Source organism: Sus scrofa, chromosome 1, assembly GCF_000003025.6.
Source record: "Sus scrofa isolate TJ Tabasco breed Duroc chromosome 1, Sscrofa11.1, whole genome shotgun sequence".
Classification (NCBI taxonomy): domain Eukaryota; kingdom Metazoa; phylum Chordata; class Mammalia; order Artiodactyla; family Suidae; genus Sus; species Sus scrofa.
In genome coordinates, this window is record NC_010443.5 from 43,003,505 (window position 1) to 43,019,263 (window position 15,759).

General features: G+C 40.4%; 1 protein-coding gene across 8 annotated transcripts in view; it reads left to right on the top strand.

Annotated features, from left to right (window-relative positions):
* The window catches only part of FAM184A (family with sequence similarity 184 member A), a 109,879-nt gene continuing 94,380 nt past the window's right edge, over positions 261–15,759 (top strand). For 7 of the 8 annotated variants that reach the window (XR_002343141.1, XM_021089008.1, XM_021088991.1 and 4 more), the window contains exon 1: positions 628–892. Coding sequence is in view for 7 of the 8 variants with exons in the window: in XM_021089008.1 (XP_020944667.1) it covers positions 725–892 (168 nt within the window). In the remaining variant the exon portion in view is untranslated. Of the gene's footprint in view, positions 893–15,759 lie in introns of all 8 variants that reach the window. The other variant, XM_021088987.1, reaches the window with a different exon arrangement.

Below are 15,759 nucleotides of genomic sequence, written 5' to 3' on the forward strand. Positions count from 1 at the left end.
AGGTGACCACGGTCCCATCTTCTCTGGCTCGCGTGGCACACAGGGCTTACCATCGCCCGGACTGAGCTCGGGGGTCCCCTCCGCAGAGGAAGCCCTTGGTGACGGGCCCCTTGAGAAGGACCCGCACGGGCCGCGGGGCTGCCAGGCTGCGAGGTCGGCTGCCCCAACGGCGGCGCGAGGCGGAGCTTGGCTGCGGGGAAATGACGTGGCGGTCCCCGCGCGCTCCGCGGGCCGCACGCCCTGGTAACGGCGGCTCCGCGACTCCCGCGTCCTCTTCTATGTCCCCGCCTCCCCCCGCAGCTGCCCGCCCCGCTCCTCCTCCTCCCTCCGCAGCCCCGGTGGCGGCTGCCTCGCTGGGTCCCGGGTGCCCGGTGGGAGTGGGACCTGCCGGGCCACGCCGGTCACGACGCCCCCGCAGGCGCGAGCTGAAGAGCGGGTGAGAGCTGATCCAGCTCCGGGCCGCCGCTTTCGCGGCCGCTGCCGGACCCCTGGCATCTGCCCCGCGCCGGTGTAGCCCGCAGCTTCGGGCCGGTGGGGCTGCCCCATCCCTGGACGGCGGTGACCCGGGGATCGCGGGTGGGTGGGTACGGGTGGCCCCCGCAGCCCGGCGCCGGGTGTGGGGTCCAGAAGCGGCCGCCCCGCCTCCCGCCTCCCAGTCACCGTTGCTCGGCGGGCCGCCCCCCGAGCGTGGGGACCGGTGCCCCGGCCGGGGTCTGCCGGGAAGATGGCGACCCCGGGCATGAGCTGGCAGCAGCACTATTACGGCGGCTCGGCGGCCGGGGCGGCCAAATTCCCGCCCTCACCGGCCGCCGCGCATCAGGCGGGGCACAGCATGGATTATAGCCAGGACCTGCACCTGAAAATGAGCAAGAAAATCGCCCAGCTCACCAAGGTAAGGGCGTGACTGCGAGGTGGGCACCGCGGAGACCCCATACGGGCCACTCCGGGCCCACCCGCCGGGCTGGGAGGCTATGCCCCCTGCGCCCCGGGCGAGTTGAAGGGGGCTGTTCTGGGAAATCAACAGCCAGAGACTTACCTCTTAACCTTTAAAACTTCGGTGCAACACCAGTGACGTTAAGTTAAACTAAACAGCTCCAAGGCACGGCTGCGTTTTTGGGACTTGTACCCCGCTACCCTTTAGGGTTGAGCCAGTACACAGTAAATTAGGATCTTCTTTTATTGAACAGTAAATAAGTCACATTAGTTTTGCTCTGGTACATCTGTCAAGGCTCCACGAGGCTTTATACTCTAGTACTGTATGAAGTACAGTACTGTTTTACCCAACATGACCTGGAATCTTCAGAAATCATCAGTGTCTTTTATTGGTTATGTAGTTAAGGGAAAAATAAATCTTCTAGGAGATGTAGGAGGGTGAAACATACCTTGCATCCCATTTTGGGACTTAATGAGTCATTCCTTATCCTTTCAAAACGTTCAACAAGGCTTTTTAGATGAATCATGTGTGTGTATTTAGTTAAGTGCTTCAATCTAACAGAAGATAATTTTGAAAGAGCAAATAGCCTGCAGATTTGGCCACCTGTAGTTTAGGATCTTCCTTGGATGGTGAGCTTTTTTCTAGTTTAGTAAGTGTTGCTAATGAGAAAGAATTGGTGTCTGTGGAGCTGGAGCAGTTTAGTTCCATTATATTGCTCTGTTTAGATCTTGGGAGCAATCTTTCAATACCCATTAAGTGAGAAGAAGTGATTCGTGGTTTCTGAAAGTTAGTAGAGGTGATAGACCTTAATGTGTTTAAACTGAGTCGACTCACCACTTGTTAGGAATGTTGGTACTTGAAGAAAGCCAGGGGTTAGCTACTAGATAACCTCTAAAGTCTGACTCTTTCAATTCCCAAACTCTTACTTACATACTTCCATTGCTAGCTGGCACTTTTGAAAGGGTAAAGTAGTAAGGCAGAGTTGGAAGAGAGGAAAAGAAAGAAATGGGAGTGAAAAGAGATGACAAGAAAGTAAAAATATTTTGGTGAAGAAATGTGATTAAGAATAAAAGGAAAATAACTTAAAGGATTAAAGCATGAGGAATCAAATGGAAGAGCAAAGGAAAAGATGCAAGTACATAACAGTGAATCTCATCCATGCAAAGAGCAAGGCAACATTGTGGGAAATTTCATTTGTTGGTGTTTGGGTTTTGTTTTATGTCGGCACTGGCCCAGAGGATGCTGCATGTCTGGTTTTTACTGTTTCCTGTCGTGACAGAGGGTCCTCAAATTCAGGGCAAGGAAGGCCCAAGGAGGAACAATAGTCTAGCATCAGAGTGTTTACTCATTTGGGAGCTAAAAGCCAGGCTTCCTGAAATCACGTTTGGTCTTCAGAATACTGATGTCCAGAATGAAGCATATGGATATTCATTTTGATTTTCTCTTATAGTGTGTCCCAAACATCCATTATTCTTATTTTAGATTGTAACTCTGTAGGGCCCTGCTATAGAAATGCTCAATAGGTTGGTAGTGGAACTGTGTGCAGTTTAAGAGAGAAAGAAAGAAGAAAGAAGTCTTTTCTTGCCAGTAAACTGCTTTTCATTTTACTTAGGCTTTTTCAATTTCCTGTCTCTTATTGGGAAAAAAAAAAAATTTCAGTCCAGCCCTTCAAGGTGGAAGTATTAATAGAAGTTGCAATCACTTTCTCTCACTGCCCATCTCAGATCCAATAAAGCGGGAAGCCACCCTCATACCGTGCTCTCCTCATGGCTTGAGAACTACATCTAATCTTTACTGTGTATTACCTGGACTCCCATTAGTGTTTGTAGTTACAGTCTCTAAACACTCATGCCACCCCTCTGCTAAGTGCCTCACACATTTAACCCCTTATAATGTAGTTTCTCAGCCTTGGCACTGCTGATGTTTTAGCTAGATAATTCCTTGTTGGGAGTGGTCAGGGCTATCCTATGCATCATAGGATGTAATTTTTATCACCCTCCTTGGTGCTACCTAGTGGGTTCTGATAGCACCCCCACTTGCGTGCACAGCTGTGACAACTAAAATGTCTCCAGTTGTTATCAGATGTTCTGGGGCAGAGGGAGGGGGGGGGTTAAGGATCACCCTAAATGGAGAACCACTGATTTACACTGAAAAATCCCACCTCTGTCTCTTACTAAGACAAGGCAGGAGAATGAAACAGTCTGATAATAGGACTCTGTTTCAGCCAACACCTGAACGTTGCTTAAACATACAATAAGACCTACTTCCCTTATGTATCAATTTTATAGTCACATGTATTTATTGTAAATACTATGCCATAAGAATGATATCATGAGTAAAACATCAACTGTTATAAACTTTACTGGTACCTGCTACATAAAATTTTCACTCATTAATAAATTCACATCAGTAGAGATATGTTAATAGAACTATGGTTAGAACTTGGCAATAGCTTGTATTTCAAAATTAGGCATTATAAATGTAGGCATTAAGGTAGGATTTTTTCTTTTGGAAATGAGTCAACAGAACTCAGCTCTTCAGCATTACAGTCAGCATGGCTTGGGAACCTGACACACTGTCTTGAGTTAAAACTCCCTCTCTACCACTTACTAGTAGTATAACCTTGAACATGTCATTAACGTCTGGGCCTCAGTTTCCTTATCTTTAAAAAGAGATGATGATATCATGACTCTAAGATAGTAAGCTCTTAATTCAGTCTTCACTGAAAAGAGATATATGCCAACAGAGTATTAGTAAAATACTGGATAATATGTTTTTAAATTGCTCCTTTATTTTTAAAATAAGCCATTCTGCATTAAAAGAGTTATGTGACACTATTATTGTGAGGGTTTTCTGCTAAATTCTTTAAAAATGTATATAGTAATTTTTCTTGTATTTGAATATCAGACCTATATCTTTCACATTTGCTCTGTGTTTTCATAGTATAGTACTGAAAATACAATATGCCCTTTTTAGACATTTGGCTGACAATAAAAGGACAAGGATGAAAGTAATCTACTATAACTTTACACATAGTAAGATATTTTTAGCTAACTAAAAAGCGTTCTCAGCTGCAGGCATATTTGTTCAGATTCTGTTTTCTAAGAACTTAACATAGCAGCCATCTCATGGAAGGGACATAGTTCTTTAAACATCTTTTTTTGAAAGGGGTGCTTTGCTAGGTGTTTGAGATATATCAAGGAACAAGGCAATCTCTGCCTTTTAAAGTGAGTTTATTGTATTTCAGTTACTTATATTTTAAGAATTGCTATTAGATTCCTGACTCATGTCAGGCAGATTTCTGGAATTTTTAATGACTGAACTATCTCAAGATAAGCAGAGAAGCTTGGATGGGTTGAACTATGTTTTATAAGATCACATTGTGTACTTCTCTACTCTCCACTGTGTTGATTTTTTTTTTTAATAGGACCGCATCCGAGGCATATGAAAGTTCCCGAACTAGGGGTTGAATTGGAGCTGTGGCTGCTTGCCACAGTCACAGCAACTCCAGATCTAAACCTTACCTGCTGTCTACACTGCAGCTCATATCAATGCTGGATCCTTAACCTACTGAGCGAGGCCAGGGATTGAACCCAAGTTCTCATGGATACTAGTCAGATTCGTTACCATTGAATGTACCAGGGATGTGTTGACTCCAGTGCATTTGGTTGAAAAGCAGGATAGTGGGATGAAATTATAAAACAGCTTTACTTTTGTCACTCACTCTCCCTTTCAATTTACTCTGTGAGACTGGCTCATTCTGTGCACTGGGATAAAACTGACTTTTCTTTTAGATAATGCAAACTGCCCTTCAGTAACTAAGTCACTGAAGACTCAATTTGATTATTGAAATGTCTCATACCAATAGATAAAAACCCCAGAGCAAACCTGAATTAAGGATGAAGCTTCTCCCCAACACTTCCTTTAGCATTGCCTATTACAAAGGGAGAAGCCAGTAATCAGGGAAGGAGGCCATCACTGACTTTTTCTTCTGACTGGGCTTTTCTGTTCCTCCTTCTTTGCTCACCAATCCTGTTTTCTGACACCTCCAAAGTTGGACAAGGAAGAGAGGAAAGAAGAGCAGCAGCTAACTAACACTTGATTAGTGCCTGGTGATCCAGCTTCTATGCAGTTGTAGACTTGGCAGATGTTTAAAGTTCTTTCACCTGTGGATTCCCCACCTCCCACCTCAGTTGCTCACCTTAACGTTGCTTGACAGTGAAATTGTGTCTATATTCTGGCTGGTTGTTTATGTCTTCCTCAGTCTCTTGGCCCTGGCAGGGCCTGCATGTTCATTTTGCTGAGGTCTGTTCAAGCCCCAGATAACCCTTTGAGATGGAGGATGCTGTCACCCCACCTTGCTCTCTCTCTTATAGGGCCTACATTGGTCCATAAAGATCACTCGTTCTTTGTCCAGACAGATTCTGGAGGTGGTCCCAGTTCACTCATCTTGCTTTTGCTCTCATATGCCTCTTCATCCAGCTTCTTATCCTTTAGAATTTCCAGAGGTGAATCAGATACCAGTGCAGTAAGTTCTTCAAAGTGCTTGAGACATATCAGGCTCTTCAAGTGGTCCCATCAGAACCTTTTCCTCTAGGCTTTAGGTGAAGGGCAGGCATCCACCTCTGCCCTTGCCTGGAAGGTAAGGACAGCTGTTCCTGTTGCTCTCCCCGAGGAAGCCTTCTTCAAAACCCACCTCTTTAATCTCATTCAAGCCTCTTCTCTTGGGGGTAGGAGGTAACTACGCACCTCAACACTCTCAACTGCCTCCTTTGAAAATTTTGAGAATAGTCTAGCACTTGCTATGAGATGTCTGTTGTCTTTGGTTCTCATTGGAAACTTCCCTTTTAATATCCTGTTATGTTAGCTGTTCCCCCAACACCTCTTTAATTGATTGCACTGTCAGTATAGTTCAGTTATCACCTATGGACATGACTACTATAAGGTAGGGAAAAAGAGCAGGAACAGGTCCTTGTGTTCTCTTTGGCTTAGCATCTTAAAAGTGGTCTTTTAATACCCAACTTGTGTGTCTCCTCCTGAGAATTGCTCTAACCAACCTAGGCCTTTTTGGGTTTGCCTTACTCTGAATTACTCTAACCTTCGTCTGTGCTTCTTATTTTATACTTTATAATACAGATTTGCAAACACTGTTTATTGTGTTTATAAATATACTTTGTTTGTAATTTGAGTGTAAAGACTGTATCTTTCATGTAACCTTAATATGAATGCTTTGCACAAAGTATAAAAACTTAATAAATATTTATTGAATGTGATGATGTACTAAGTACTTTCGCTATGTAATAGAGATAGTAAATATTTTTATGGAGTTGTATCTGGTATCCTTCAGGATTAATGCTAGATCATTTCAGCTGTGTTAAATTACTCTTAAATATTTAAATATTTATTGACTTCCCCTTTAAGATGCTTCAAAAATCTATATTGTTTCATAATATATTTATTATTTTTGATGCAAAAATAAAAATATAAAACACTGTCTAAAATGTAAATATTCATGGAATTCATTGTGGCACAGCGGAAACGAATCTGACTAGGAACCATGAGGTTGTGGGTTCGATCCCTGACCTTGCACAGTAGGTTAAGGATCTGGCGTTGCCCAGAGCTGTGGTGTAGGTTGCAGATGTGGCTTGGATCTGGCATTGCCATGGCTGTGGTGTAGGCCGGCAGCTGTAGCTCTGATTCAACCCCTATGCCGTGGGTGCAGCCCTAAAAAGACCAAAAAAAAAGTAAATATTCTTTATCATTTCAAAAAGAAGGTAATTGATAGACCAGATTCTTAGCAAATACAGAAAAATAGTCTTTTAATCAGTCATTTAATACCTATTCTGCCTTTACTGTATTCAAAACCAAACCAATGAAATTTTCAAACAGGTCTGTTTTTTCTGTGTTAAATGCACCCAATTTCTCACTAGTTGCTTTGTTAGAATTACTAGATAGTATTCCATCATATTCAGTTTTGGTTATGACTTGGGTTATTTTAGTTTGGCATATGCCAAATGTATCATCTTCTCCCTCCCTTGTTATATTGCAGCTTTGCCATTCTATTTTGCAGTAGCTTGGATGAAATCTTTTAGTCATAGTTGAGTGATTTGAATTAATTTCATGTATTTTACTAATGGGCACAAAAGGATGATATGCTATTAATCAATTGTCTAAAAACTTTTAAAGGGGCTGCCTTTAGAGTCAAAAGGTTTAGAGTTAGAAGAAACCACAGATTCTTACCGGCCCATTAGGTGTGGAAGTTGAGGTCCTTAAGTCATTTGAAGATTATACAGTTTGTCCCTGGCAGACCTTGGACTCAAACCCAGGTCTCTGGAATGGCCCAGGAGAGAGGGAACTAAACTAGCTGGCCTCCTTTTGCAGTGTATGCCTTTCCTTCTAAATAATACTACCCACTCAATTCCTAAAGGCCACGGAGTTGTTTTTCCCCATATTGGAACCATGCTTTGCTTACCATCTGAATCACAGACTTGATGAGACTGAGACCAACATGCCTCTCCCATGCACTGCACAACTTCTGGGTGTGTAGGTTGTAGAGTTTGTAACTATGGCTTTGGTAAATTAGCTATTTTGTTGTATTCTCAGATAAATGTCATAATATTTTCATGTTTTTATTAACAGCTTTAGTCATTCCAGACTTTAAAAATTCTTTAATTATGTTGATTTAAATATCGTCATACTTGGTGTCCAAGTTACTACTGTGTGGTTATTTTAAATGATTTGCCTTTGACTGTTTGCTTTCTTAATTGGATTATTGCTTTGGTCCCATTCCTGAGGGCAGTGAGTTGGAAGTTTTTCAACTTTTCTCCGCCACCCACCTGTGTTTTGTGTGTTCATGAAAATCTTTGCTGTTGCCAGCTTCTTAAAAAATAGTATGAAAGATAAGGGTTCAGCAAAATGTGATTGAAGCAGTGTATTTATTTTAACTAATAAGTAATTTCTATACTTTCTTAAAATTATGAGTATTTCTGAAAATTTTGTGTCTCTTAAATTTGAGATGAGAATGAAGAGTAACCTGGGTCTGTAAAGCCAGTTAGCTTCCAGGATGCCAGAAGGTGATGGGGGTGGAGTGAGGAGTGATAAGATACTGTTCTTGTACAGCATTTATCTCGTGAGATTAAAAAAATTTTAACCTGTGAGCATTCAAATAAGCTTGAATATTATGCAGTGAAATGGGATTAGTGTGACTAATAGAAATTCTTAATGCCATACTATTTTTTTTATACCACAGAAACTTTCTATCCTACAGGCTCTTTATGAATAAAAAGTATATAAAGTCTCTTGGAATTGGTGTCCCCCATCCCTTTTGGAAGATGAGCACCTGAGGAAAGATGGAAAAAATTGCTACCTGAATTCAAGATTTTTTTTTTTTTTTAAGGGCCGCACCAGTGGCATATGGAAGTTCCTGGGCTAAGGGTCAAATCAGAGCTACAGCTGCCAGCCTACACCACAGCCACAGCAACGTGGGATCTTGAGCTACATCTGTGACCTTCACCCACAGCTCACAGCAACACCAGATCTCCGACCCATTAAATGAGGCCAGGGATTGAGCCCACATCCTCATTAGATACTAGTTGGATTCATTTCCACTGTGCCACAATAATCCCAGGATTTTTTTTTTTTTTTGTAAATAAAAACCATGTTATAAACATGTGAGGTAAATATTACTATCAGGTTTATATTTTATATTTCAGATGTGATCTTTTTAGGTTGATCGTAACTTAATAGTCCTTTAAAATATATTGGAAGGTAGTCTCTGACTGCCAGCCAATTAATATATAAAAACGAATTTTGAAAACACCAATCATTGCAGGTTGAGGATCTCCAATTGTAGTCAGTATTTTGGTGTACTTAATGTTTGAGGCCAAAGCAAATATTTTAGAAAAGAAACCTTTTATTTTTAGCTTTCAATTAAACTATAGCAATGAGTATTGTCATTTGTAGGCCTCAAACTATTTCATTAAATTACATCTTTCTTTTCTACCAAAACTTTGACAAGAATGTATAAAAAGTAGTGAGGTTGAGTATGTAAATTTCTTGTCCTACATCCTTTTTTTTTTTTTTTTTCTGCTGCACCTGTAGCATATGGAAGTTCCTGGGCCAAGGACTAAATCTGAGCTTAAGCTGTGGTAGTGCTGGATCCTGCACTGTCAGGGGTGGAACCTGTGATTCTGCAGCCACCTGAGCTGCTGCAGTCAGGTTCTTTACCCACTGTGCCACAGTGGGAACTTCTCCTATATCTTTTACTATCGTCATTTTGAGATACAAAAAGAGGCAGAAGCTGTCAAAGGACCTGTAGTGGATGGAAAAACAAGACTTAGTAATCAACCATAATACTTGGGATTTGAATAATAGACCTAGCTACTGTGTACCTCCTTATTAATTATAAGTATTTTAAATAGTATTTTAATGACTTATAAAAATTACTAATCTATTTATTTATATGTACCATCTCTGTTTTGTGGTTTTACAAAGGTTTGAAAATAAAAACTTTGTTCATAAAGTACATTGCTAATATTTAAATTATCAATAAAATTGCTAATTTTGGTAAAATGTTAGGATAAATCCCTATTCGAAACTGTTAGAGAATGAATTATTTTAGTTAACTAGAAATTACTATAGTGATTAATGATTTTCCACCTTCTAAAATAATATGCTTACATTTAAGTCCTACCTTTCATAAATTACATGAGATCCTTTATCACTTTCAGATCCTCATTGATAATGCATTTATAGGAGATTAGGCCAAACATATACTAATCCTGTGCCAAATGCTGAAATTTTATTTCTGAGTAAGTTCTGTTACTTTCATTTTTATTTGCCATGCCTGTCTTAAAATACAAAGTGCAAAGTTTAAATATTTGCATACTTTAGATATCGGGCTTTCTGGTTAGAAAGATTTAGTTTGTTCTGCTAAATGTGTGTCTGTATGTTCACAGGTATTTGCATTTTTCTTTAAGCACAGTTTCCTGTTTATCCTTAACCACAGTCTTAACAGAATCTCATTTCTTTCAGAAAACATTTCATAAAGAAAACACTAAACAGTATTCCATTGTTAGATCTTTTGCCTCATGAAACACTATATAAACTAAGTACCAGTAATTTTTAGAGGAAGTTGCGTGTTCAATGTAATGGTCCACTCAGAGCAATACAGAAAAGTATACTTAAATATGACTCAGATAGAGCTTGTTGATGCATATAGATGGTAAACTTTTGTTGACTACATAGTTCATGAAAGATACTATGCTAGGCACTCTTAATTAATCCTGTTAATTAAGTGTTCCATTTTTAGACTATAAATTTTCCTTGTTTTGTTTCCTATAGACTTTTGTGACCAGAATAAAGTAGATGAACATTTTAATCAAGAGGTTAATTTGTTCTGACAAATTTTTAATGCTTTATTATAGGCAGCTTTTTTGTTTGGTTGGTTTATTTGTTTTGAATCTGTCTATATCTATATCTGAGTTTCTTAGGTAAAGAAGCTATACTAGTACATTCCAACTTCTTTAATAAGGCTTTTAAGAATAATGTTGATGCATTCTCTGGTTACAAATCTGTGTAGTGACCAGGGGTAAAGGGAATAAGGGAAATTTCAGTCTTCTGAACCTAGGAGTTAATAGGTATGTATTAGGTTTTGGTCCCTCGTGGGTGGCCCAGAGCCACATTCCCAGAGCCACTGGCCCGGTGAGGTAGCAGGGACTGCCATACAGGTTGGAGGTGTGGTTCAGTGGCTTAGACCTCAGTTTGAATTTCACTCATTTAGTGAGTGTTTTAACCTTGCAGCGCCTCAGCCTCCTCATCTGTAAAATAAGAATGACAAAGTCTATCTCACAGCATTATTATAAAAATTAAAAGAGGTAATTTGAGTAGGGAGAGGAGGTCACTAAGTGTTTATACCCACGTCCCGAGGCCCCTCCCCCTTGGTTCGGTCTTTGTTGACATTGCCTCTAACAATCAAGTATGTTTTTGTATATATTTTCTCCTCTGATGGAGATATATTTTACATTATTAGGGACCATGGCTATCTAAAGTAAAGGTCGAACAGAAAATAAAACACAGTTGATTCTCATTATTAGAGATAGTTACATTTTATCAAGTTACGTGGAGGAAATAAGGGCTTATGTTCCTGACACCCTCTGGTCACATTTTCATCAAGCCATCAATATACATAACCTTGTTTTAGGTGTATTTCTGTTCAATGTCACCTTATTTAATACATACTGTTGATTCATTAACAGCAAACTTACAGCAAACAGCATGCCTAAATGAAGCTTATCTAATAGACTGTTTGATTTTGAGGTTACATATACATTTTAGCATGTAGGTGAATTTGGAAATAAGGAGTTCATGAATAATGAGGATCTGCTCTGTCTAAAAATGGATGTAGACTTTGCATCTGCTGTTTGCTTAGCCCTGCTCTGGTTTGTCAGATCTTGTCATGGGCCTGTGAGACTCTGACTCTTATTACCATCCTAAATACCCTCACACAAGTGTGAGTATTATTTCCCTAAATACTCTGAGATGAGTAGGCTGGAAGGGATGGTGGGGGTGGGAATTCTCATCTTATGTGTGAGTTGCTAATCGCCTAGCAGCCACCTGCAATCATAAGCATGGGGTAAAATTACAGTCAGATTCTGTCCTTGAATGTAAATTGTAATTTTCATAATTTGAATTTGGATCTATCACCTTGCCCTAGGTCGGAGAAAGAAATAAAATGTATAAATTATTTCATGGCATGAAGTGAGCCCTTTGAAAATATGTTGACTTATTTTAAGTAAAACAAAGTCTTATTTTTTATAGTCATCATTTACTTAAAATGTTTGCAGTTACAGTTACTTCCTTCCCAGCACAACTGTCAGTGTGGGAGTTGGTTTTGTTAAAAGCTTTTGTCTGGGTACCTAAAGATAACCAGAAATCTCTTCCCCCCGAGGATACAGCACATTCGGTCAGATGTTTCTGGATAAACTTTATGCAACATGCAGAAAATTCTTTAAAAACTATTTGTTCAAATATGGAATATCTCTGGCAGATAATTAGTCCTCCTGGTGTCCTGACATATACTTTCTTCCTTAAATGATCTAGAAGAACGTGCTCTTTCAATGTTGTTAGTTGTAGGTTATGTTCAAATGGGTACACACTTTCTTGTCTCAATCACCTGGTGATTATTCAGAAAATACTGGGGAAAAAGGAGCCCAGATAAGACTATTCTGTGGTCATGAAGGAATTAGCAAAATAAACAGCTGTAGAAAAAAATAGGAATTTGATCTGAAGCCAAGTCTGTCACTTTAATATTACTCTTTAGGATTCTCCATATCTTTAACCTTCACTTGTGAGTTGCTCTTGCTGTTTGTTTTCTCTATTGTTATTTCTGGATTGTGGAACATTGCTAGAGAAAATTATGGGACTGGAGCATGGCAAACTAATGCCACCCCTTCCCCATCACCTCCAAGATGTCCGTGTCATAACCCTGTAACCTGTGAATATGTTACTTTACATTTGCAGGTATGATTGAATTAAGCATCTTGAAATGCAGAGATTATCCTTGATTATCTAGACGGGGCCAGTATAATCACAAGGCTTCTTCTGAGTGAAAGAGGGAGGCAGAAGAGTCAGTGTCAGAGTGATAGGATGTGAGAAAGACTTGACTGGCCATTGCTGGCTCTGAGGGTGGAAGTGAACCATGAGCCAAGGAATGCATGGCCTCTAGGAGCTAGAAACAGCAGGGAAGCAAATACTCCCCAAGAACCTCCATATTTTAGCCCAAACTCTTTTCAGACTTCTTACTTCCATAATTATCAATAAATTTGTGTTGCTTTAAGTCACTGACTTTATGGTCAGTTCCAGTAGCAACAGGACACTGGTGCCTGGCTCTCTGCAACATCATGTAGCCCAGGGCTGTCGAATCACTCAGTACTACTGCCCTGTGCTGTGTGCTATCTCTGAATTGTCCACACTTACAGCCTCTCCTCTTTCTGAATACACATTGGGTAGGAAAGCTACCTTCTATTTTACTGAAACCATGAAAATGGTCAAGCTTAAATTACCTGTCGGCAGTTATTATGGGGTCATTTATTCTTTGCGAGAACTTTCTCCTGGTTGTGCCACCTTAACTCTTATATATGTGCTGTTTCTCTATGTCCTAAGTAGATCACTCTTAACAGGGACAGATGAGAATCAAGGAAGCAGATTGGGAGTCAGTTTTAATATAGGGCTGGTGGAATTGTGAGGACCAGAATTAGGACTATGGTGACATAAAGGTGATTTGAGAAATCTCAAATCTGAGGAAGATTTGAGAAACGATTTAGAGATAAACTTGTCTAGATTTTGTGACAGTTTATTATAGGAAAGGTTAAGGATAACAGGTCTCTGTCATATAGTTAAGTACTCAAATATTGGTTAAATGTATGAGCTACTAGACAGATGTCGATGTCAACTGAGACAGAAATATAGGAAGGACATCTATTGTTGTATAACAAATTACCCCCATATTTAGCATCTTAAGACAACAAACATTTCTTACCTCTCAGTTTCTAAGGTTTGGGAATCCACGTGTCACTTAGCTGGGTGGTTCTGGCTCAGGGCTGCTCATGAGGCTGCAGTCAAGCTGAAGACTTGACTGTGATCTTCACGTTGACTCATGGCTATTAGTGGGGGACTTTAGCACTTCACCATGTGAGATTCTCCATAGCAAGTGGGTCCAGGGATGTTGAGGGGAGAAAGAGACCAAGATGGAACTTAGTCTTTTCATAATATAAACTTAGAGTGACATATCCCTTCTGGTGTATTCTGTTGGTTAATGAAGGAGGTGACTACACAAAGATTTGAATACCAGGAGACAGAGGTCATTTAGGGGCCATTTTGGAGGTTAGTCCCCACAAGAGGGAAGCAGAATTGAGGGGAGAGATATAATGAGTTCAGAAAATTTGAGATGGCTATGTATATCTAGGTAGAACTATCTAGCAAACATTTGGATATGTGTCTTAGCCAAAGGGATAGATCAATACTAGAAGCAAAACATTCAAAGTCATTAGCATACAGGTGATTATTAAAATTATGAGTTGTTAGGGCCTTAAGCAGGATAGAAAACATTTAGAATAGTTGCTATGGGAAAATAGCTGATCAGATTCAAGCGAAAGGATGTGTGAGATGTGTGGTTGTCTCAAGAGGAAATTAGGCATGATGTCTGGCATCAATTCGAATGCTTCACAGTTTGCTGCGAAGTCCTCTGCCATCCTGTGGAGAGGACCATTGTTTACCAAATGTAGGGGAGAAAGCACATTGTTAAAGGATTAATCCAGAGTCTGAGAGTTTGCCTGAGAGGTATGGTAGAGTTGGGGTTTAAGAGAATTAAAGAGGAGTTCCATCATGGCACTGCAGAAACTAATCTGACTAGCATTCATGAGGCTGCAGGTTCAATCCCTGGCTTAGCTTAGTGGGTTGGGGATCCAGCATTGCCATGAGCTGTGGTGTAGGTTGCAGAGGCAGCTTGATTTGTCCCCTAGCCTCGGAATTTCCATATGCCTCAGGTGAGGCCCTAAACAGCAAAAAAAAAAAAAAAAAAAAGAAAAGAAAAGAAAAGAAAAAGTGAGAGAGAGAGAATTAAAGAGCTTCGGTAGAAAGTAGTTCAATTTACTCTTAATTGTGTGCTGTACAGGGAAGGAATGAGTGCTGATAAAGGACAATTTAGGAATTGAAAGGACCATCAGTGTGTAATGTAGATAATGGCCAGTGGTCAGGGGATAATGTAAGTGGTTGTAGCATAAGAGGGGGTTATATTAAGACTTCTGAGATGGAATCAGTTATAACAAAATCCAGGGCACAGTCTTGAGAATGTTTATAGGGGAGCAAGGTTCTTAGAGTTAGGATCCCAAAGAACTTTAAGTCTGGTCTTTTGGAGTCTATGTGCATTTTTGAAATCTCCAAAGATAACAGCCAAGTGGGGATAGGAGGAAGATTTGTGAGTCCCATGCCTAAATTTACTCTGAATGTAGGCAGTGACTTGGAGCCTATTTTGTTACTATGATAAGACAAATCGAGTGATAAAGCTAAGCATAGGATGAATCACAAGGCAAGAGGCGTTTTTGATTATGGGGGAAGAATAATGATTTGGAATGGTTAACAAAAAATACCATTTTTAAGCAAACATTACATGCTATTTTCTTTTTTTCTTTTTCATTTTTAAAGTTTTATTGAAGTATGGTTAATTTACAGTGTTGTGATGTTCTGTTTTCTTATAATACTTAATTCTTACCATGCCATGTGAGGTTGCTATGAGACTTTGTGAGGAAGTTGAGTATTGCACAGGTTAAGTCACTTGCCCTAGACTATGCTGCTGGAAGAGCTGGGATTTGAACCTCAATTTGTCTGACTGCCATGTTGCCCTTTTTAGAAAGCAGCGTTAGGCAGCTAGGTGAATGCCCACATTACTTCCACATCCCTTGCTGTGTTAGGTGCAACATAAAGTCTGGCTTCTGTTGAAAGAGAATCTGTTGCTTTGGCTGAGAGGAGCAGAAATGGGTTCTGAGGATTTAGGGAGCAGAGAGTGTATGTGATCATGTGTGATTGTGTGTGTGTGTGTGTTGCTATTTATTGTTGGGTTTTTTTTGGGTTTTTTTTTTTTGTTGTTGTTGTTGTTGCTTTGGTTTTTTTTAGGGCTGTGCCTTTGGCATATGGAAGTTCCCAGGCTAGGGGTCAAATTGGAGCTGTAGCTGCCCAGCCAGAGCAACTTGGGATCTGAGCTGCATCTGCAACCTACACCACAGCTAACAGCAATGCCAGATTCCTAATTCACTGAGCAAGGCCAGGGA